The sequence below is a fragment of the Trichoderma gamsii genome (genome assembly GCF_001481775.2).
Source record: "Trichoderma gamsii strain T6085 chromosome Unknown Scaffold_11.2, whole genome shotgun sequence".
NCBI lineage: Eukaryota > Fungi > Ascomycota > Sordariomycetes > Hypocreales > Hypocreaceae > Trichoderma > Trichoderma gamsii.
The window spans coordinates 179,023-202,459 of NW_020171348.1; the positions used below are offsets into that span (position 1 = coordinate 179,023).

General features: G+C 46.7%; 8 protein-coding genes across 8 annotated transcripts; 5 read left to right on the forward strand and 3 right to left on the reverse strand.

The window, feature by feature from the left end:
* Positions 1–876: 876 nt before the first annotated feature.
* On the forward strand, positions 877–4,390 carry TGAM01_v203963 (hypothetical protein; the record flags this gene model as incomplete). The annotated part of the gene is made up of 4 exons (XM_018800510.1): positions 877–2,641; positions 2,954–4,055; positions 4,119–4,307; positions 4,384–4,390. 4 exons carry the CDS (start codon positions 877–879, stop codon positions 4,388–4,390), a joined length of 3,063 nt encoding a protein of 1,020 aa, XP_018665975.1.
* A 521-nt stretch (positions 4,391–4,911) lies between these two features.
* On the reverse strand, positions 4,912–5,544 carry TGAM01_v203964 (hypothetical protein; the record flags this gene model as incomplete). The annotated part of the gene is made up of 1 exon (XM_018800511.2): positions 4,912–5,544. The coding sequence occupies one exon, from the start codon at positions 5,542–5,544 to the stop codon at positions 4,912–4,914; it is 633 nt and encodes a 210-aa protein (XP_018665976.2).
* Positions 5,545–7,285: 1,741 nt separating this feature from the next.
* TGAM01_v203965 (hypothetical protein) lies at positions 7,286–7,765 on the forward strand (the record flags this gene model as incomplete). Its single annotated transcript, XM_018800512.1, has 1 exon — positions 7,286–7,765. One exon carries the CDS (start codon positions 7,286–7,288, stop codon positions 7,763–7,765), a length of 480 nt encoding a protein of 159 aa, XP_018665977.1.
* Positions 7,766–8,301: 536 nt separating this feature from the next.
* TGAM01_v203966 (ADP,ATP carrier protein) lies at positions 8,302–9,240 on the forward strand (the record flags this gene model as incomplete). The annotated part of the gene is made up of 1 exon (XM_018800513.1): positions 8,302–9,240. One exon carries the CDS (start codon positions 8,302–8,304, stop codon positions 9,238–9,240), a length of 939 nt encoding a protein of 312 aa, XP_018665978.1.
* Positions 9,241–9,425: 185 nt separating this feature from the next.
* Positions 9,426–10,679, reverse strand: TGAM01_v203967 (oxidoreductase; the record flags this gene model as incomplete). The annotated part of the gene is made up of 1 exon (XM_018800514.1): positions 9,426–10,679. The coding sequence occupies one exon, from the start codon at positions 10,677–10,679 to the stop codon at positions 9,426–9,428; it is 1,254 nt and encodes a 417-aa protein (XP_018665979.1).
* A 2,055-nt stretch (positions 10,680–12,734) lies between these two features.
* On the reverse strand, positions 12,735–13,468 carry TGAM01_v203968 (hypothetical protein; the record flags this gene model as incomplete). Its single annotated transcript, XM_024549318.1, has 2 exons — positions 12,735–12,958; positions 13,054–13,468. 2 exons carry the CDS (start codon positions 13,466–13,468, stop codon positions 12,735–12,737), a joined length of 639 nt encoding a protein of 212 aa, XP_024405903.1.
* A 1,379-nt stretch (positions 13,469–14,847) lies between these two features.
* On the forward strand, positions 14,848–16,959 carry TGAM01_v203969 (hypothetical protein; the record flags this gene model as incomplete). Its single annotated transcript, XM_018800516.1, has 3 exons — positions 14,848–15,713; positions 15,805–16,094; positions 16,166–16,959. The coding sequence occupies 3 exons, from the start codon at positions 14,848–14,850 to the stop codon at positions 16,957–16,959; spliced, it is 1,950 nt and encodes a 649-aa protein (XP_018665981.1).
* Positions 16,960–18,822: 1,863 nt separating this feature from the next.
* On the forward strand, positions 18,823–22,215 carry TGAM01_v203970 (hypothetical protein; the record flags this gene model as incomplete). Its single annotated transcript, XM_024549319.1, has 5 exons — positions 18,823–18,903; positions 18,968–19,321; positions 19,392–19,989; positions 20,063–20,153; positions 20,262–22,215. The coding sequence occupies 5 exons, from the start codon at positions 18,823–18,825 to the stop codon at positions 22,213–22,215; spliced, it is 3,078 nt and encodes a 1,025-aa protein (XP_024405904.1).
* Positions 22,216–23,437: the final 1,222 nt, after the last annotated feature.

Below are 23,437 nucleotides of genomic sequence, written 5' to 3' on the forward strand. Positions count from 1 at the left end.
CATCTTGGTTTGCTGACTTGGGCCAAATAAGATACAGGTACCTGATCCAACATTGAGGCAACAGTTCATCGACTTACACACAACATACACCAGTATTTCCTTGTTAAACGAGACGAGGCTTAGACTGGAACAGACACAAATAGCATCAAGTGTTTATGTGGCTGCGTAGCGCCTGAAATGCCTACTAATCATTTACACCAAGTCCCATCGGCAAATACACAAGTACAATGCTACTTGGCAATGCATCAGTGCATCTTACAGCTACGTAGGTATACTTAAAAGACTTTACGATTTTTATGATGATATAGAAATGCCTGCTTCTAAGATGGATGTTTTCCGTGTCTTTGGTGCCTAAAGATTATAAATTGCCATCACGCCCTTTATTGCTGCATGCGTTGAGCTAACAATGATGAGCCACAGTTCTTACTTGCATATCGCAACGATTGGTCCGCGTGTCGACTGCGCCTAACAGTCTGCCTGCACTTCTGCCCCCGCGCAAATTTTAGGCAGCTTTTCTAGGTAATCTGGTATGTGAAGTGTGGAAGAATGGTTTTATATTCCCACATATAAGCTACCCGTGGGCACCTTTGTCCATAACCACTTCTTCCAACATCCTCTAATCTTGTAGGTTATCACAACCGCTGAACACTTTGAGATGGGTAAGTAATGTTCCCATGTCCACAACTTACATCATCCAATCTTGTTCTGCCACAATTGAGACTTTTCTGTAGAGGATAGGAAGGGCCATGATCCCATTACTCGCATGCTAGCTCCAAAAACACATGCAAATCAAGCTATCGACACACTATGTGAAGCATTAAATTACCTCGACAACGCAATTACAATGAGCCGGCTATCACGCTGCCTGCCAGCGTCATGCAAATTGAAGGTTTGCCCAAGGCCTTCTATGTATATGCTTGGCATCTCCAAATTCTCGATCGAGTGCTCCATCGCATGGAGAAACATTCACGTAATCTGTATGGTCCGCAAGACATTCAGAAGAAGCACGTAGCCATCCACCAACTTTCCGAGGTCTTACAAGGCCGGTACCTCCAAATCCTGGCCCAGTGTGTCCTAGCACGGTCACAGGAGGTATATGAGTGTCTCATAGACACCAAGGATGACGCAGAGTTATCACAGGAGCTGTACAATTCTCTCAACGGGACCAGGGATGCTGCGGAGATTTTGATAAACCTGTTGCGCGATTGTCTCGAGAAGGATAAAGATAATGAAGAGACGTCACAGAAGCTGAACAAATGCCTCAAAAAAGCTGAGAGTGCTAAAGAGACATTATGGTACCCAAACAGATACTTAAAAGATATCGATAATAGGGTTATATTACCCAAGCTATACGAATGTTTGGAATTAAATGCGGAAATCGAGGCGCTGTTATTGGGGCTGCAACGCCAATATAACCTCCCTGGATACGGATGGTATGACCCCTCTGAATACCAACGAGATAACCTCTCTCGACACCCACGACTTAACCTCCTTGGCATCCAACGAGAGAACATCCCAGAATACCAACGCGATGACCCCAGGGGATACAGGCTTCGCCAGGAAAGATCAGGGAATCTAGATTTGGGGAAGCGGGATATATGCCTCAAAAAAGCCACGGATGTTAGAGAGGTTCTACGGAAGCTATGCCTATACCTCCAGTACAACAACGAGGGCGGGGAAATATCTCAGATGCTAGACAAATGTCATGAAAGAGCCAAAGGTGCTTTTGAGATGCTATCTAGGCTGCGTCTCGAAAATGACAGGCTCGGCAAAGCATCACGAAAGCTATGCCTTGAAAGGATTAGGCTTACTAGAAATACACTATTGAAGCTATACGAGTTTTTAAAAAAGGATTATCATCGCGGGGAGGTAGAAGATGTGCTATGCATATGCCTCTATAAAGCCCACAATGGTAGAAAGTCATTACAAGAGCTACACAGATGCTTTGGAAAAGAGAAGGAGAGTGAAAAGATATTACAGGAGCTATCTGGATGCCCCGAGGAAAATGATGATGGTGAGGATGGTGAAGAGATATCACAATCGCTGAGCAAGTGCCTCGAGAAAACCAAGGCTGCCGGAGGTATGTTATTAGAGGTGCTCCGCGATTGCTTCAAAGACAAGCAGGATGAGAGATACATGTTACCGGAGCTGCTGCACGATGACGACGGGAAATACAGGCGTGGTTGGAAGACATCACAAAAGCCGGCCTCACAGAAGCTGAACCAGAAGCTGAACCAGAAGCTAAACAGATGCCTCGATAAAGTCGAGGACGCCGGAGAGATGCTGCGAGAGCTATGCGAGTACCTCAAAGAAAACGGCGGGGAATTAGAAGATGATGCTAATTATCTTGTCGGAAAAATATTCATGGCCTCCATTACATGTTCGCCTGATGAAGATGTTAAAATGTTGCGGGATACCTTTATCCAAATGAATTTAATAAAGCCGTCTCGAGAAGAGGGCCCAGGCAAGCTCTCGGCCCAAATGACGACAGAGTCTGATTGTGCTGTGGAAATTTCTTGCGCAATTGCAAGCCTCCTTTCAAACTCGAATCCTATCGACGCGAATGACAAGATGCCAAGGCCCTTTCGTGACAGATTACATCATGGTAATCCACAAGTATGCTCTGTATATCGACTGGGCTGTAAGGAACACTTTTGTGCCTTGCCTACTGGGCACACCCGGCTTCATGAGTTTTCAGGACCTTGCAACGCAAATTGCAATAGAAACTGGGATTTCAGCACGGATTCCAGACTCCCGGGACTCTTTCCCCAAAGACTGAACCATCAAAGGCTGAAAGTTTCTTCTACATATCAACTCGGGTGTGACGAAGACAGATGTACATCGTCCCTTGGGCATACTTCGCCTCATAAATTCCCGAGCCGCTGCAGTGCCGGCTGCATTCTGAGCTCGGATCATAGCGGTGCTCATTTGTTTCCACATACATTATCAACAGACACTGATCGTATGCATAAGAAATCAATAAAAATGAAAGCAGCAGCTGTGCAATTAGTGGATAAGGCGATATGCACATCCCTGCTTGACCAAGGCACTGCGAGCGCAACTTTGCCTAGAGCGTTGGCAGGCCAGTCCTCGGACGAAGAGAAAAAGGCCATGATGGACGAGGCAGCGCGGAGTGGACGAGCCGGCGTCAAGTCGAGCGAGCACGGCATGCACATGGATGAGGAGGTGGCCGATCTCATTTTGGAAAAAGACGCCGTCTTCGTCGCTACGCAGCACATTGATCGGCTCCTGGCGCAAGACGGGGATCAGCTGCCCCCTCGAAAAGATATTCGTGCGAAGCTTGCAGTCAACACAGCAGGTACAAAGGCCATAAATGGTCCTTATTTGAATCTTGACATGTCAAAGAAACAAATTTGTCTGTTTGAGCTATATCCTAGCACCAACGCATCAGAAATCAAAGGCTCATTTCATTGCGTCAAGTCTTCGGCACATGAATATATTGCACTCTCGTACACCTGGGGGAACGAGGCGCCTTGCCGAGAAATCCAAGTTGACGGTGAGAAAGTGAGTATTCGAGAGAACCTCTGGTGGTTTCTCGGCTTACAAAGTATCTCAATTTCTGAAGCAAAGTTCTTTTGGATTGATGCCATCTGCATAAATCAGTCCAATATCAAAGAACGTAACCACCAAGTTGGTTTGATATCACAGATTTACACCAATGCTTCAGCCGTTTACATTTGGTTAGGGCGTGAATCAAATGATAGCGACTTAGCCATGGAGTACATCACACGGCAGGCATCCAAAGAACTCAAAACTGAGGGCATGAGATATCGACCACTCTGGTCTCAGCAAGAAGGAAGAGCTCTTGTAGAACTGTGCGAGCGGCCGTACTGGAGACGGATGTGGATTATCCAGGAAGTGATAAGTGCTAGAAATATCATAGCATTTTGTGGGACGAAAAGATTTGATTGGGGATGTCTCACGAAGCTTTACCAAAAGCTCAAAGTCCTTGAGTCCACCAACTGGCTTGCGCATCATCCCTTTGCATTAGCAGTATTTCAGAGCTCAGCAAGCGTCATCATCTGGCAACGAGCGTATTGGAGGCATCCAATCATTCCAACGCCCAGTTTGAAAAAACTAATTAGTGTTTTTTCCAGTTGGCAGTGCACTGATCTTCGAGACAAGGTATATGCCTTAGTTGGCATGGCTAGCCCTGAAACTGCCGTTGTTCCAGATTACTCTAGAACGACATATCAAATTTGCCAAGATATCTGGGCGCAAGATGCACATAAAGATGCACAATATTACGAAATGCTCATTCGAGTTCTTGAGCTCTCTAGAGATCCGTAAGTACGACTACACCATGACAAAAGTAGCCAGTAACGCTGATATGACAACAAGAATGAAACACATCCTCTACAGTATTTAATCCTGAGGAAGATATATTTATCCTATTAACAAGCATTCATCTCAGCTGAGGCAGACTAACCCCATTGCTTCGGCGAGGAGACCATGTTACAGGAGGAAAGAGTAGCTACGCATCTGCTTTTATGAGCGAATGCGCAGCTATCCCGGCTATCACACGAGACTCAATTTCCATATTGTAGTAAGCATGTCTATATAAACATTTGTGAGCTTAGCTGACCTTATAGAGAATCGGTACGATTTCATTTCCCCATAGCTCGGCTAGGTGCGCATTAGAGTTACTGTAACCTAGCACTCTAAAAAGACTTTCACGACCCAACTCTTGTGACTACAACAGATATTTCAAACTGAATCAACCTCCAATTCGCTGATAACGTATCAGAAATATCATCTATCTACACATTTTCTTTAGCAATAGAATCGATTTCGTTTGGACTTTAAATCGATCTTCTTGTTAAGAAATCGTAGATCTTGTTTGAACCATACAGAAAGTGATTTTGTCGCAGAACAGCTTGCCGCCTTGATCTAGTAATCTTCGTCGGGGGTTTCTCCATCTCCCCAGAATGGAAAGATCTGCCCTTCAAATTTCTTCATTCCGGGAAGTACGTAGGCAACCTCTTTGTTGCCCTCCATCATCACATAGCCACCATCTACGTAGCCAATGCTCTCCGCAATCCTCCTGGATGGGATATTATCTTCGCTGGTTACAATGCACATCTCTTTGATGCCGAATTCATCTTTCCAATATCGCGAAATCCTCGCACTCGCTTCTGATGCGTAGCCTTTCCTTCGGTAGTCGGGAGCTACCGCCCAGCCAAGGTCCATAGGGATCTCAGGAGTACGGCGACAAAAAGAGATAAGTCCAATTGGCGTGGCTGGCATATCTTTAAGGTACATGATATATATGCATGGAGTGTCTGGCCGGCGCCCGTGGGCCTCAGACGGCTTCATCATCAACGAAAAGCAGAGCCGACGAACGTCGTTCTTCGTCCAATTCCCATCGGTTGGACCGGCTCCTGCCAAGATAAGATTGAATGTCTCAGTTGAGAATTGCATGTGTGTGTCGTTTTTCATGTCGAATAATTCGTATCTGAGCCGCTCTGACTCCAGTGTAGGGGCAAAAAGCCCCTCTGGCTTCGCATCCGTTACCGTCGACATGGAGATGTGGTATTCGGAAAGTAACAATACTATTGAAAGGAGAAACTACAAGGATCTGGTTCTTTTTGAATGCTGCGTGGCTTCTATTATACTAGTTCTAGTAGGAACTGACCATCACGGTTAGCGACTCCTTCGCGGCTATTGCGGGCGCCTGTGGGCGATGCGACCTGGCTAATTTTCCCTAGCCATCAATAGATCTTTGTTAGAGATGTTAGCGAGATAAGATCTTACTTTGCATATTATCCAGTAACAGCCTATTTTTCGAGTCAGTGGAGTAATAATGGCACTAATGATAGTCTGAGTTGTTTCCCTGTTCCTTTGGGACAAAAGTTCTGACTATTAGTCTAGATTGCTGAGAAGTAAGTAGTACTTATTCCGCCTACTTTATAGCGTTTAGCTTGACTAGTATTCTAAAACCCTTCCAAAGGGTGCCAGAAGGATTTTTGCAAAGGCGGATATATACAAATATGTATGTATGTACAAACATAGAGAGTAATAGAATATACGTAGAATGGAGTGAACAGCGGCAGCAAAAACAACTTGCTAGTTATCAATCTAGTGGTTCTCCGAGTCTTTAGCTCGTACGATTCATTCATCATTGGACTCGCTACGGTTAGCTTAGCCGCCCCAATTGCTGACAACGCCACCATTCATGTTCCCTGTACGGAATAGATAAGAAGTTCTTCATAGCACTATAAACTGTCGCATTTCCGGACCACATTGTTTGCAAAAGCGATTTTGGCCTTTCGTCTGTCCTTTCGTTCAAACGAATCGGAAGCTAATTCACTTCTGGTTGTTGGTCGCACTTAGCAGGTAATACTGGTAAGTCAATCATGATGCACTGGTTGTCGGAAGCGACATGATCTTGAGGCAACGTTTCGAGCTACTCTGAACAGATGTGAGCTCGTTACTTTCTTACCAAGGTGCTCTATAATTGTTTGGGCTATAACTGTCTGCTATTACGCTGTGTTTTGGGTTCCTGCTTGACGGTACCGCCATGATTGGTTGTCTACTGTCACCATACTTTAAGATGACAAGGCAGGAGAGTGGTGACCAACGTTCGGGTTTAACAAGGTGCTAAATCCATAACGTTGGATGCTTGTTTTCAGAAGTAATCCTGTTGGCTCGTCTGAGCGATTTTACCGTATGCGCTTTGACCCAACTATGCACCAGCTGTAGAATACTATAAGATTCCGAAGAGGAGTCGGATAGAATGCGGTAGTGATAGTAGTAGTATTATGTGTTGCCATGAAATGCGAAACTTAGCCCCGCTGTCCTCTTGGAAAGCCAATACCAGTTTTATTATGAGAGAAAGCCCTTGTGTATACATGTATAACGGAACCACTGGAAGAAAAAGTCTCTTGACTGCATTTCCACTGCGCTGACGGCCCGCGGACAGTCCGAGCTTCGAGCACTAGTTGGAAGGTTCGCTCTACTGTAGTCGATGATATTGCCACGAAGGGCCAACATTTTGGTTCTTGGCAGCGCTGCTTGGTTAGCGAATATGATTTCAGAGCTCGACAATACCGCGAAGTTAGTTGTCTTCCATTGTTAGTAACGTCCAGGCGATGCGTCGGCCTCCTTAGCGGCCGTGGGCCGAGTCGGGTCCTAGATCCTCCGGGGTGACAGCCATTATAAGCAGAATGGTTAAGTCTGTTCTCCAACGGGATCGAACTAACTTTAGCTATTACACGTCCTTATTTGAAAAGTTATAAGAACAACAAATCATTTAGCGGTCATTATGGAGCAGGCCACAGCGATTCTCGCAAGACAAGCAGCAATCGATGCTTTGCTACGGTACACAGACGGTCTCGACCGTGCCGATGAGGCCCAACTCAAATCTGCCTTTACTGAAAAGGCTATTCTCGACCTCTCTCAATTTTCATCACTTGGAATGACTTACGACCCGATTCATGGTCTCGATAATATTACTGCCGTATGCATGGGAGCAGTAGGCAAGGCTCTGGAAACAACACATTCGTTGACCAACATTCTGGTCAAGCTGGACGACCAAAACAATAGCGCCAACATTACCTGCTACTGTGAAGCGCAACATATCAAGCAAGGCCAGGCCTTTGCCTCTGATTCTCACGATAATTCATTTTTAGTGAAAAGTCGGTACAACGCATTGGTTTCACAGCAGGGGCCTACGTGGAAAATTGAGCGATTGGACATTGTACCACTATGGAGCAAGGGCAGCTCGAGTGTTTTTGGGCAATGAGTGAGATCAAGCTGTTTTTGCGCCTCTATTAATGGCTGGTGGAGTGAAATTAAATACATGTCATTTAGTACCTAAACTTTAACTCTATCAGACTCTCGCAGCTTTCGAGAAGCATGGGCGACATCTAAAACTCTAAGCAAATAATATGAAAGCAGTTGCGTCTTCCTCTAAACACTGAAAGCTAAACATGTTTCTTTTGTGCTCAAATTTTGTGCTACAATCCTTCCACGTGGGTGTCCACTATCATTCCCGAATCGTTTGTGCCGTCCCGCAGATTCGGGATCCGGGGCTCATAAAGTGTCCCGTAATGTCGGTACGGATGTCACTATTTCTCCAATTGCCTTTTTTGACTCTCAATGGCGAATTAGATAAAAAGAAATGAACCTACGGATACCGATGATGTATGCAATAGAAAAACTCTTTCTTTATAATTCGTTACTCATTATTTAATTGCTGTTCTATATACCTCACTGATTTCGGCAGATACTCCAAGTCGCTTCTGTTTCCTCCTAGGAACATTCCTATGAGATCCTATAATGGCTCATTCCGCTCAACAGCCAGAAAAAGCATTGGGATTGTCGCCCTTTGCACTTGACTTCCTCATGGGAGGAGTGTCTGCTGCCATTTCCAAGACCGCAGCGGCCCCCATTGAACGAATCAAGCTCCTTATCCAGAACCAAGATGAGATGATCAAAGCTGGTCGCTTGGATCGAAGATATGGCGGCATCGGGGAGTGTTTCAGACGTACAATAGCCGATGAAGGATTTCTCAGTTTATGGCGTGGCAATACCGCCAATGTAATTCGATATTTCCCAACGCAAGCACTTAATTTCGCTTTTCGCGACAAATTCAAGAGGATTTTTGGCTATCAGAAAGATCGTGATGGATATTCCATGTGGATGGTGGGAAATTTGGCATCTGGAGGCCTTGCTGGAGCAACTGGGCAGCTCTTTGTGTACTCTCTCGACTACACGCGAACTCGGCTGGCGAATGACGCAAAGAAGGGAGGGCAGCGCCAATTCAGCGGTTTCATCGACGTATATCGAAAGACATTGGCATCAGATGGTATCGTCGGTCTCTACCGCGGCTTCTTTCCTTCCGTGATTGGCGCTGTTGTGTATCGCGGTCTTTACTTTGGCATGTATGACTCTTTCAAACCACTTGTTCTGATGGGAGCTCTAGAAAACAACTTTCTGGCCTCTTTCTGCCTAGGCTATCTTGTCACCACGGCGGCGGGTATCGCTGCCTACCCTCTCGACACAATTAGGCGGCGAATGATGATGACCTCAGGAGAAGCAGTCAAGTATAAAAGCTCGTTCCATGCAGCCAAGCAAATTGTTGCAAGTAATGGCGTACGTGCTCTCTTCAATGGTGCGGGAGCTAATGTTCTACGCGGTGTCGCTGGCGCTGGCGCGTTGTCGATCTATGAGCAACTACAATTGATTCTTTTCGGGAAAACATTCAAGGGAGAATAGTGGCCGCTGTAGTGCCAGAGCTATTTTTTAAAGGTCTTTGGTACTAAAGTTTTATGAAAGAAAGATTGGATAAATAAGATCTAGAGATTCACTAATGAGATTATCTTGAACTAAGCTTCTAAATACATCGCAAACAAAGTCTTTAGCCAGCATTCTAAAGCACGGTAGTATAGCTGCTTTGTGACTTAGAGGTTCTGATAGATTGGTAACTTCCATCCCTGCGTGTTCTCCTGCAGAATCCAGTTTCCAATATTGACTCCAAAGAAAGAAGCTAGCCCAAGGAGCAAGTTGACCATAGCAACGGCCAAAGATGACGAAACCATCTTGTTCCAAAAGACAGTATTGTCACCAATGCCATCTGTCACCAGCTCGATGAACGGTCGAAATCTATCATCATAAGCCTTAAGTGCCACATCAAGTCCTTCGGTAGGCTTTTGACTTCCGCTCTTTGCATTTCCGCAGCAACGGCTGATCTCACCAGCCAAGACATAAGCTCCTACAAGGCCGGAGGTAGTGCCCATGCCTGTAAGTGGCGACGGACAGTACGCAGCATCACCGACAAGAGCTACGTTACCGTCAAACCAAGAGTCGAGTTTGACCAAGCCCAGACGCTCACAGTAAAAGTTTTTAGAGTCGTACATGTCTTGCAAGATGCTCTTTGCGCTCCATCCAGCATCTTGGAAAACTTCCGCCAAAGCCTTCTTTTGCTCTTCGACGCCGGCTCGGTGAGCCTTCTTCATTCGTTCCGACTCAGTATTACAGGGCAGATATATCTGGATCTCGTCCGGAGTGTGCCTTCGAGTCATGATGGCACGTCGTCTAGTTGCCAGATAAAACGTGCAGTTATACTCCTCTCCTTTCTGGATAGGACGAGGGATTGTAAAGTAGGCTGTATAGGCACCCTTTACTGGACGTAATGCGTCTTGAACACCAGGGCCCAGCATCAGTTTTCGAGTGTTTGAGCCCATGCCGTCGGCGCCAACCAAGAAATCGAATTGTTCCGTTTTGCCGTCTGAGAAGTGTACTTCGACCAAATTGTTCTTTTGTTTAAAGCTCTCAATCGAAGTTCCGAAGCGAAAACTGACTTTCTCTTTAATAGCATCGTACATGAGCTGACAGAGGTCGCCTCTCATGATCTCGTATTGAGTGGTAAAGCTCTGTCGTCCTTTGCCGGAGTTGTTCACTCCAAAGTAGGCACGTCGTCTATTTGCGCTGTCGACTATAAGCATTCCTTGCTCCGGCACTGACTTTGCGCGGAAAGCTTCGTCAAATCCCATAAGCTTTAAGACCTCGATTCCGGGACCGCGTAGGTCTACTTGGAGGCCGGTGGTTCGAAGCTCAGGGAAACGTTCAATAACAGTGACATCGTGGCCTAGCTTCGAGAGCCAGTAAGCGAGAGCATTGCCAGTTATACCGGCACCGCTAATTAACACCTTCATTTGTGCCATTGGAGTGAAACTGAAGAGAGTTGGATTCAGAGCTGAAAGGATGTAATGGTATTGATGTTTCGGTGAGATATTCTATGCTGACTCTTGAGCTGTCGGAGTGAAGATGATGTTATAGACTGATGGTGTCGATGGAAGAGATAGAACGGAAGAAGATGCAGATATATATATATGATATTCGCTCATATAATCATGATCTCGGTATTTTCCAACTAGAGTATGTCCGCCACTGCCGTCTCGGCCGAGTGAGGGATCGTTACAGCATAGCATTCTCCTCACCCAACCCCTTTTCAGCACATCTCGCTCATGATTCAGTCATTATGCAATGGAGTTCTTGTGCATGAAACTGTTGCGTCCCGTTTCTCTAAATAGTAAATAATCCCGCTCCCCCTATGGCTTTGTGATCGATCGAAGCAGTGTTACGCGACCCTCTTTTTGTAAGAGTGCATTCAAAATCCCAGTCGATTGCAAAAGTACTTGCACAAGATGTCTTTCTACTTCTCTATACAAAGGCTTGCTTTTAGCAAAAGCGTAATTGATCAGACTCTATTTCTAAGAAAAAAGAAATAAGAATTGAACAGTTTATGCACCTCTCTGCTCCATTATACCACGCCACACAGTTGATTATACTAGTACCTAGTACTTGGTCTATTTGCTCTGTGCCCCCTTTTTTCCACTTGTGCCATGATCGTACGCTCATAAAAGGTGGTTCTTGACAATGTGCAATACTATTTTTTAAACCGGTCCGCTGTAAGAACCTTTCATGATAACTCAAAAGACAGCTTCCCAGTTTCGTTAAAGAATAAATACAAAGTGTTTTCCAGATGGGTTGCATAAGTAGACCAGCTCGAGCCACAAAAAATAAATAAATAGGAAAGTATAGGAGGCATGCTGGACTTAAGCACTCTCTACAGTATGATAGAGTTCAAGAAGCATTTCATTGGAGCTTGGTTTCGAGGATGGTCTCGTTTGCTGGCTCGAACAGTGGAAAATACAGTATACCATCTTCTTTCCTTTGAAGAGCTACTATCTAAATGATCATATACGAAAGGTGTCCACTGCGTGATTTAAACCTTGGGACTCTGGCTGAAGTTGGTGCAGTGAAATATAGCGCCAATCTCACTTAGAGGAAGTATGGTCCCAGCTTTATGTCTCCATGGTCATATACAACGACATAGCCGGGATCCGTATATCATAACGGCTCTATTTCATAACTCTAACTGTATTGAGTAGTAGTACACGAGGGCCCGGCATTTCCGACTCACCAACCGTTGACGTGTCGTAAACGGCATGTGAACAAGGATCTCCTGAGCCTCTGTTTTGTTTCCGGAGATCATGCACTCGGGTCCCATGTACCGGGAACGACTCGGATTTTAAATCTCAGTTACACTTGGCGTATCTGACTTGTCATTTATATGAAAACGGAAGCACATACAAGTATTGTCTCATTACACAGAAATAGTACTTACGGACTATCTTGTTGTGATATTTTACCCCCTGCATACAAAATTGCGGGCTTGGGTCGGATCAGACAAGTTGGTGTCTTTGATAGCTATACAAGTGGACAGGGCCTTGGCAAGGATACGGCCGCCGCATAATGTTACTCTGATCATACTTGGAGAGAGCCCGCTGTTGTGGTAGAGCCATATTTCCCATTGGATGGGGTAGCGCCAGCTATGTCTCGGCGGTATCGCAAAAAGCAAACATTGGATTTAGCTCAGGAGACAGTTTTATTAGAGCTACATTCGAGTAAATAAAACTGTGGTGTAGCGGAACAAGGGTTACTAGACACGTCAATGCAAGGGAGAGAAAGTTCTGTAAACGAGGCTCGGCCAATTCAACTCGGATACGAGAGGTTCACCGAGACTGCCTCCATGGGTTCATCCGAAAGAGCTTTGCTGTTCTCTTGGCACCATTCCGATGCAGGCCATGATCTGCTCAAGTAAATTGAAGTGCTTCGATTTACACAACCATCTTCGCATCGCGTAGCACGAAATAGCCGCAGCAGCCTCGCAATTTTCCTCGCTCCCATTTATGTAGCACAGGCTATCACCTGTTGTGTCTAAGCAGCATGGAATGGTGTGAAACGCCAAATATTGGTACAATCCTGACTTGCTCAAAGCCCGTCTTCGTATACAGCGGCTTTCCAGCCGGCGTTGCGAGCAGGTAGCAGTCCTTTTTGTCGCCTGCTGCTCGGCTGATGCCCCAATCCAAGAGGATCTTCCCGATCCCCTTCCGCTGCTGCTGCGGATCCACCCCGAGGTAATCAAGATCTTAGCGCGAAGAGTCTCATGTTAGTTGACCCGTTTTTGGTAGCTTCCGGACAGTTCATCGGAGAGTTTAGGGGCGGCGGCGGGAAGCAACTTACGCCAGACATCCTTGATGCCTCTTTCTCCGAACATCTCCTGGTGGTCGGACGAGACAATTGCGCGCAGCTCAGCAAAGGCCTCCTGGTCAAAACAGGGCGGCGGCGGCTCTTGAGCGCTGGGCTGGGGCTGATTGGACGCCTTTTCGGAGTACACGTCCCAGAGCGCAAAGCCCACTACTTGGTCGTTTAAGGAGTCGTCCACCGCTACGACCATGAGTGCATGTGGGGAGGACAGGCTTGCTGTCTTTTTGGCATATCTCCATGAGAATATGTCATTGTCTAGAGTGGCCTCTGGCTGTTGGGCAGGGAATATGCGCGCTGAAATGATGTCTGTTTTGGGATGAAAGGCTGCGGCCGCAATGCGAGCAATGGCGGGGAGGTCGTCCTTGGTGGACTCACGCACACGTATCGCCATATTGAAGAAGACCAGTATAGAAGGTTATAGATTGCAAAGAATGTAAAGCATCGTCAAGTATTAAATACTTGGATAAGACATCTACATAGCATAGCCAAGATATACGTGGACGCAGTGTCAAAGAGTCATAGGCGAGTGGGTATGCCGACGCTAGGCTTCGCCCAAAGTGTCAATGTCAAGCAAAGGGCGAGGAAGTGGGCTTTTATAGGTCCATCTTTTCACGTGTGTTAGATGGAATTTCTAGCTTTGATGAAAGAAGAAACAGAATTAATAATCATTAATGCTCATAAGAGAGTAATTGCATTTGTTTTTGGACGATCTTTTTGCATTGTAATATCTCTTCGGCTCTCGGTTTTCGGCGCAACTACCATGCAGCTAACACTGCCACTACTTCTCGTAATAGAAGAGCAACATAATACCCGGGCATACAACATCTTCATAGAGAACCTAAGGAGCACAGATGAAATCCAATAGAAATTCAAACTAATCAGCCAGAGTTTTATGCTACCATTACTTGGTCACATAAATTAGACACCCATACCAATTCAAGAACTTGTAATTCACCATAAGTTGCAGGGTAAATACATATTCAAGTGACGCTCAGTACACCAAAATTGAGTGACACCTCCAAGCAGCTCCGCATTTTACTAAGCGGAAAATAAAACTCGAGCTAAGCGGTTGGCGCTATCTTAAAAGGGTTCCGAATTTCTGGGGCCGGAGGAAGAAATGCATGTCACATTGAAGGTGGTATAGCATATTGTTAACCGGCTAAAGAAATTTATGAATATAACAAATCGCTTCACGCTTGTTAAAGGACCAAGATCCTCGTCTTGAATTTACAAAGAGTCTGAATCTGAAATCTCCATGGCACTGGATTTCAGAGATTTACAGGGCTTACAGGTACTGGCGGTCCGCGGATACCGGGAATTGCTCTTTATCCCGACAACTAGCGTATTGTGCCTGGCTGAGGCTCTTCGCTCCTTCGGTGTCCAACTTTAAAGTTGTCCGTCAAATTAGAGCGTGTTGGAACGCATCGTCAGAATGAGGAGCTCATATTGTACTGCTTTCGATTTCTAAATCTTCCTAGTATAAGAAGCAAGCCATCTGCTTCCTTGTTCCAGCAACTTGGTCATGACCAGGATTAGCAAATGGCAAAATACAAACTAACGGCATGGACAAACTTAGTCATCCGAAGCCGCTGACTGTCTCGCGGTTCGGACTCTTGTCTCGGTAAGATCAGCCAAGAGGCATGTACGAGTAAGAGTTTTTAAACACACTGGGGAATCATTCATCAACTTTTCTTAATCAAAGAAAGAAGAGAGAAAGACAACAGTAAATAATGATACAAAGGAAGAAACAACAAACTGCACATTTTCATCATGATACAGAAAAGCGCCTGTCTTTCGTGTCGCACGGCCAAAATTCGCTGCGTGCTGGATACCTTTGCCCAACATGGCAAATGCAAGCGGTGCTTCAACGCCAACAATGAATGTGTGTTCAGCACCATTGCGCCAAGGCAAAGGAGAAAAAGAACTGATACGCGCGTGACGGTATTAGAGAAGCGGCTCTCAGAGCTGCAAGCAGCCGTGGATTTGCAAAAGCTGGCGCAGGATGATGGTGACGCGCATGTCACCGCCAGCGAGATTGCGCTTGCGCCACCGCCAGGATATCGCGATGAAAATAGGATAGCAGTTGGTGCTGAAAGATATCCGCTCGATAGAGAAGATGAAAGCTCATTTCACGATCTTCGCCACGAGTCATCCTTAGAAAGGCTTCTTGCTTCAGGGCTGCTGTCAACAGACACCGCTATACGTCTTTTCAACGACTTCATCAACGATGTCTTACCGCAATATCCCATCTTGACATTATCCAGAGCCGAGAACTTTGATTGGTTCAGAGCACACCAGCCTACGTTACTACTTGCCATTATCGCTGCTGCCTGCAGAGCATCCAACCCAAGCCTCTTCCGAAAGCTCAGTGTCCATTTACGAGGGGACCTATCAGAGCAGGTCATGGTCCAGGGGAACAGATCTATTGAACTGGTCCAGGCTGTTTTAGTAATGGTGGAGTGGTACGATGTGCCTGAGGACTTGACACGCCTGAACTTCTACGCATGGATCCAGACCGCAGGTCTCATGGTACGCGAGCTGGGTCTTTGGCCATGGAGCGAGGACACCAATTCATCGGTGGGTCTTACCATGGCCCAGTGGCGCATTTCGTTCGCTACCTATCTACCTTTGTCAACGTGAGCAACTGAAACATGACCTCCCTATTTCTTTCTTTGCTTCTTTTTGTTTGCCGTCATTTACAAACGAGATGGCTAATAGATGAGCTAGTGCTGCTGTCAGCCTACGTCGACCCATGCCGTTAGTATGGACTGAGAGCACGCGCAATGGTGTGGATGTCTTTGAGAAGAACAGTGTGCTTGATAATGACAAACGATTGGCTGCATGGGTAAGATTGCAGATGATAGCGGAAGAGGTCGAGGCATTAAGGGTCAAAGCATCATTGGCGGCCAAGGTGCAAGGCGAAGCTGATCCTTCCGGCCTCGTTGATCAGCACACTCTGTCGTCTCTGGAAAGCAGGTTTAGTAGATGGCGAGATAATCATCAGCTTGTTTTCAATGGTAAGTTGCCTTGAGGGCCTGTTTTGTGTAGTATCATTTGGCTGTCGGCTGACTCGCAACATGCTGCGTAGGCTCACTCCGCATGCACTTCTTTTACTGCCGCATTAAGTTCTACGAGCTGGCTGTGACCTGCAGCCCGTTCCGATCATCACACCCAAAGTCACAGCCACCGTCCTTGGCACTAGCTAGGGATATGACTTACGTTCGGACTATCATGTCTTTGATACAGTCCAGCCACTCAGCTCTGGATACATTAGTACTTTTTGACACGGCAACATACCGCTGCTGTCCCACAGTCGTTAGTGTCCGGGCTCTTTACGCGCTACAAGAGTTATTCACCATATGGAAGGCTGTTCGCAGCCGCCAGGGATACCTCTCCGAGTTTGTGACTGAAGAGGTGCTGGCCCTCAAATTCTACGCCAGGCAGACGGAGGATTTTTTCAAACAGGTAGTCGGGGCAGAAGGATTTGGTGTTCCTCGGATGGCGTTGAAGACGCTGCCTAATCTTTTGTTCTCTTTGGACGATATTAAAAACCACGAGAGAGAGCGTCAGGTACAGCAGCCGGAACGTTTTAGCCAGGATGATTCACCCCGAGCCACAGCCGACTCGCCAAGCCCGTCGGCCAATGATCTCGAAGAAATATTGATTATTGATTTGGGCGAGATCCAAGCGCCTTCGGTAAGTCAGAGTCGAGACCAGGTCCAGGATGATACAAGAGCGGATGCAGCACTGGAGTGGCCAGTCACAGAGCCTGGTAATGGCGACTTCAATGTTACGCTGGAGGATGCGCTTTTGGTGCCCGAACTGGGGACACTGATAGCGCCAGATTCGGTGTTGGACCCAAGCTGGCTGTTTTCCGAGTAAATTCGGGAGCTTGTATGCCGAAATACGAGCATCAATGCAAGGAAATTCTAATGAGGAGTAGACGTAGAAATAGGACGAAGTTTGACCAGCCTAGACTGGCGAATCAAATGCCATTCATCAACATCTCCTTCTTCCTATTTTTGCTTTTTGTGTTCCTTTTCAGCTGGCTGGGCATGCCAACGCCTACGCGAAAAGCGTTCAAAAGGTCACTGGAGGGGCTTGATACGTGTAAGTCAAGAAAGACTGCCCGGTCACGCAGTGAAACCCTGCAATGTTTGCAACCCAAGCGGGGGTGAGTTGTTTAAGTGAGGCTGCAATTAAAGGAAGCAAACGCCACCAAACAAGGGCCCTATCGGCGAAATTTGTATCGGGTGGCAAATAAGCTGTGTTTTGTTTCGGTTTCTTGCTCTTTCGGCCTCTCTTTTCTTGTTTATGGGTGGATTAGCGCTGCACCTTGATTGTACGAAGGAAAGCCACAACTGCCGAGGTGTCAAGGCGACCAAACGGCCGTTAGATTCTTTAATTTAAAACTTGCTAGGTCCGATGCTAGTGTCTCAAGTAAAAGATAGAAACAGGTAGTAGACTACATGTAGCTTCATAGGCACATGCATATGCCGGGACTATATATAAAGAGATCTTGTAACCTCTTCGGGAACAGCTAGGAAACAAACAGGTTTAACCAGTGGGTAATAGGGCAATACGTTTGACCCGAGGTTCAGGATGCCACACAGCATAGTAGAAGCCGCCGGCATCGCCAATCTACCCGTGATTTGAGCGAAACATGGCCGATGGTGCCGGCGTGCTGCGGCTGAAAGCAGGGGGTGATATTCCTACTGTGTACATGGCCAGGGTCTGAGGCTGTCTTGGGTCTTGGGGGCCTGTTTAAGCAGCGACGCCAGCCAGGTTGGTGGTTCTAAGTGGTGAGGTGAGACATTTTGGAGTGGATTGTTGGAGGTCCTGATTGCCATCCAGGGGATGAGACCGATGAAGCAGGCATCGATGCTGACAATTAGACTGCCTGCGCCTCGGTTTTACAGTGATGATATTCTGTCTTGATACGGTATGACATTCCCTCTGCTCTGAACAACGCTCCAGAAACAGATCAAAGATGTAGATGATCGACATGGCTGTCTCCCCTAGACAAGCCCACGTGCTAACGCGTTGCCCAGCTGTAGAGCAACTTTCCATCTGTTAGCACTCGTATTGGTGCCCGATGGTAAGGTAAGGAATTGTAGCGGAAATTATAGCGCCCATCTCGTCACAACTGAAGCTCTGCAGGCGCCAGCATCTCGCTATTCGGCGTACACTGTGCGCCTATAATTGCGAGAGCGAATCTCATCTTGATAAGGGTCCACTGTGCGGGGTAGTTCAACGGCCGCTAAGCCATTTCTAATTGTTTGTAGCCAATCAGATACCCAATATCAGCATCCACGTGACCCACCGCTCTGCCAAGACTCTTTCAGCTGCCCCACCGCGGCCACAATGGCTGCCAGATCCCTTCGCCGTTTTGAGATCTCCATCTGCGATTCTGGTTTTCGGTCCAGGCCCATCGGCACCGTTTGATTGCCGGGGTGGGAGGCCGTGATTTTTTGAATCCTCTTCAGCTTATGATCCTTACTCTCTTGATTTTCTTTTCTTTTCGTTTGGCGTCCCCCTTTATCTTCCAAGACACTGTCTTGTTCACTCACATTGACTTCTTCTCTATATAATTGGCTCTACTTTTGTAATTTCCAGGATTGTTTTATCATTCCTTTCGGCTCTTCTCCACGTCTCGTTTGACTTATAAGCTTTACGCTCGTTTAGCTGCGAATCAAACATATTTTGTATCATGGAAAAATGGGCAAATGAGATCAACCACCACCAATGACTGCGTTGGAGGAATCCCTTGCTGGCCCCAAACGGCATAAACACTCTTGTTATCAGTGCAAGCGGAGGAAACAAAAGGTTCGTTGCTAAATAACACGATGCTGTACAGTGCCAGAGACGCTAACCTTTGACTGCAATGTAGTGTGACCGAATATGGCCCTGCTCGCCTTGCGCCACTCGTGTCGAGTCGATGGAATGCTCCTTCAGTGGTAACCCATCACGTCGATCTATTACGAAGAGTTCAAAGGCAGCACGTAAAATTCGCCGGCAGAAACTTGCGGCTGCAGCAGAGGCGGCTTCTCTTCATACTGGAGAAGAAGCCAGCAGCGCAGTCGTAGTACAGGCAGCGGACAAAGAAGGGCGTCTTGATGCAGGCCATGGCTTAAACGTGGACGGTGAATGCCATGCGCAAGACGTCGGCAACAGCACTGCCGTGCAGCCAGACTCGCACCGCTGCGAATGTCAATATCCCGCGGCACGTGAAGCTGAAGCAGAGGTAAGTCCTTTTTGCTTTTTCCATCGACTGTTCGAAGGGTTCTTATTCTGACACATCATCTCTGATGTAGGAGAAATTGCCCCCCTTTGAAAAGCGACATGACGATCAATACTCCAGATCAGCTTCAGATTGTGAACAGCTCCGAGAAGCCCTGAGAGCTCTCCCTCAACAACGGGATCGTATGGGTATGCCTCGACTTTGTTTTATTGATGCGGTAGTGTTTGTGTTTGAGCTAACCGGCCATTGTGGTTTCAATGCAGATGCGCTCGTTCTGAGCTTTTTCCAAAATGTGAACCCCCACTACAGTCTGGTTCACCAAGCCGAATTCGCCGCTGAATATGCAGCATGGTGGGAAAAGCGAGCAAAGAACGAACCGTTACCAGTCCCATGGACCTGCCTATTACTTACTCTCTGCGCGTGCGCGTGTCAGCATCTGCCTGTCGACATACAAGAGAAGCTTGAAGAAATGTTCCACGCCAAGTGCCAATATCTCACAGAAAAGTACCATTACCAGGCACGAATGCTCTACAATGTGATTCCCGAGGGTCAATATTACCGCCATAATGTCATGTGGATGCTGCATTCGACCTATTGGTTCAAAGCTGAGGCTCTGTTTACTGAATGCTGCCACGTCTTCATCACGGCCGTTAGAGAGGCTCAAGAGCTCGGTATGTCTATATCACTACGCAATCAAGGCCTTAGCAGTCATGGAGATGTATGATCGTTACTAACTGGCGCTAGGATTCAATAGAGAAGAGTGTGGAGAGCACCTGTCGAGCTTTGAGCGCGAGATGCGGCGGAGAGCTTGGTGTATTATAGATTGCTGGGATTGGTGAGTCCTGACACCGGTCATTTGATGTGGCCTTATCCCTTCTATTCAAGTTTTATATATGGCCCAGACTCGTGTCGTAATGCATATAGGCAACTGACATCATTTTAGGCAAATAGCTTCCGGACTCGGCCGAGATACTCTTATTGACCATAGCATGTGCAATGTCCAGCGCCCATCATTAACATTAGAATTGGACGGACAATTCTCCCCCTTGATGCATATGAATATGCAGTCAGACTTGGTGCATAAATTGGCTGAACGGTTTCATTCTCCTGCCAAAATCATTACACCTATCGAGGTAATGGATTACAAGGAAATAATTGACGAATGGATGCGAAACTTTCCTGCCATCTTTGCGCTGGAAAATCCCGACACATCACACGACGAAGAGCAACCTTGGATCGAATATCACCGTTACTACAACTATACCATGGGGTTCATGATGCTTCTCAATCCGTTTCGACAGCACATGAGGCAATCTTTCGAACAGGACACTCCAGAAGAGCAACTGGAGCTGCGTACTATCGCCGTCAATATGTCTATACGATTAGTCAAAGTGTTGGACAACTGGATAAATTATCTTACATTTCGCGACGGACGGTTCCACTTCATCATATTCTCACTTGTCGATGCGGCAACGATGCTGGCCGATGTCATCCGCAATGATAAAGCCAGGACTGCGACTCGTCGATACGAAATGTACCAGACACTCGAAAAATCTCGCTTGCTACAAGGAAAGCTCCAATGTCTCTCGAAATCTGCGGACAAGGGATTCAGAATCGTTCACAAGACCTTTAAAAGACTGATGAAAGACGCTCCCAAAGAGGATTATGTCTATCTGCCAGATGGGAAAGACGATACTGAGCAAGAAGTGTTACGAGCTGCGATGGAGTCAATATCACTTTCTGCGGAAAACCGCATAGATTCTGGAAAACAAAGGCGGAAAGCGAGAGAAGCTCTTGCTGAGGTATATGCTGCTAAACCGGGATTGCAGTCTTTGCCTTTCAGCCATGATGATGACTGCCATGACTGTCATGAAAATCACGGACATGATGGAAATGGCGTGCTCGAATCTGCTCATTACGGGATAGCCGCGAATGTATTCCCTGATCATTATGTGGCCGCATCCGAAGATCATAGACTGCCAACGTCTTCAACTTACGATCTAGCTGCGCCTGCTGACTACTCTGTCGCTGCTCCTCCGATTGATCTTGCGGCGACTTCCTCTTATATCGAACTTCCTCGGAACCCCGGTTACAATGAGCCTCTACCTTTAGAATATGTCACGTCTGCGCCTCTTGATTATACCACAGCTGCGCCTCTGGTCGATCCCGCAGCGGCTTCGGCTTACGTTGAGCCTGTTGCTTCAGACCATATCTTTTCTGCGTCCCCAGGTGATGCTGGAGTTGCATTCTCAAACAATGCTATTGCACCTAATTTATACGGGAATACTTTACCTATAGACTATGGTGCAATCGCCTCTTCTGGTTTTGACGCATCTCTTCCCTTGGGCTATTCTACCACTGTTTCTCCTTATACCAATGCTATGCTTCCCGTGTATAATGCGTTTGCATACTTCGAGAACACTGGAGTCATGTCTGCAGACAACGTTGATACGAATCCTCCGCTCTTTTCTGCTCCCACAGCATTCGGTAGTCTTGTAGCTCCTCAAATCCAGCCCTTTCCGGGCTATGGCGCTACTGCACTGGATACTACTTATGGGTCGTATGACAATGTTACAGGCCCTCAGGATTTGTTGTCTAGCACTGCTCCTATGACCTATGCCACTCCTGCGACTTCTATCTCCCAGTCATCTCCCGAAAGCTACCCATATTCTGAGACATATGTCGCTCCTGCGTTGTACAATACTGCCGCACCTTATTCTGATCCCACGATTCACGTCGATTCTGCTACATCTTCCACATCTCCTGATTCGAATCCTTCTTCCGCGAACTTTGATGCCGCAGAAACTCACGCAGCCGCAATAGTTACAGCGACCTATGGACCCTATTCTATTGCAGGGTATAGCGAAGAAAATGCCCAGCAACCGCACCACTTTTAGCTCTTGAGCGCATTTACATTCTTTTATCAGTTAATCCAGCTCTTGTCAACGAACTGGCACATGGGCTGTATATCATTTCGGTGCTTGCAATCCAATCAAGCAAGTAGACATCCATATAGGCCAACCATTATACAGTCACTTGGCTTTCTTTTATTTTACACAGCTTGCGGGCGTGCAATGCATTTTTAGCGTTCAGGATGGATATTCTTTTCACGCATGGTGTGATGGCTTGGGACCATTTGGCAGTAGCCTTGTCTTTCCTTATGTTCTTCTTTTTGTTGTTTTTCAGTCTGGATATTGTACTATGTAATGTCGCGAAATTACCGAATTTTCCTTTCATTAGATGCATCTCGGGGCTTTTCTTTCCTGTCTGTCACAATGCTCATCTTTCTTTCATTTCCATTGGTAGTAATAAATGTCGTCTATCCTAGCTAGTGGAGCCAAGAGAACCACCGTATTCTTCACCATCAATCTCAATTGTTTATTCTACATATAGTTCAATAATGAAAGAATACTGCCCACGTGTATTCTAGTTTTCCGCAAAGGGAGAAGAGAAATGGAGAAGATATAAGAGACCCATCTAAGTACATAAGGTAGATGAACCCTCTTACCACATAGAATACAATTACTGCAGGTACTTCTGCAAGACACAAAAGGTCCTCAGTCTATCAATTTCGGTGCTCGGTTCCACGCCGGCGCACGCGACTCGGCCTTCCCAGAATGGCTTTTCGGTGATGCAGATGCAAAAGTTCCATCTCGGCATGGCGCGGTTTACCCCACCAGGAGCTTGGAGGACTCGACCCCTCATGGCAAAACCTCGGCACTAGCTACCTAAGCTCTCAGGGTCTCTTTGGTGGCGATGGTGACAGATGGACGCAGCAATGCAGGTACTTCCAGCTCTATTGAGTCAAGGGGTTTCAGATCTTTTTATGATCAACAAGTATTCCTGCAATTATAGCACTGTAATGGACTCATTCGTTTTGCACTGCGTTGAAAGCTGCTGCATCAAGAAGCTCCTAACAGCTGCATGTGCATGCCAGTAAATGGGTACATGTAGCACTCTATTAGTGGCTGGGAAAAAACGCCCGTGTCAAGTTTTTCTTGCCATTGTCATTCCTTTAACGCGAGCACTTCTTCCTCTCTCTGTCCACCAACTGAACAGCGCACCCCCATAGTGAAACACAGCGGCTGGCGGTCAAACGGGCACTGAAAATAGTCAAGC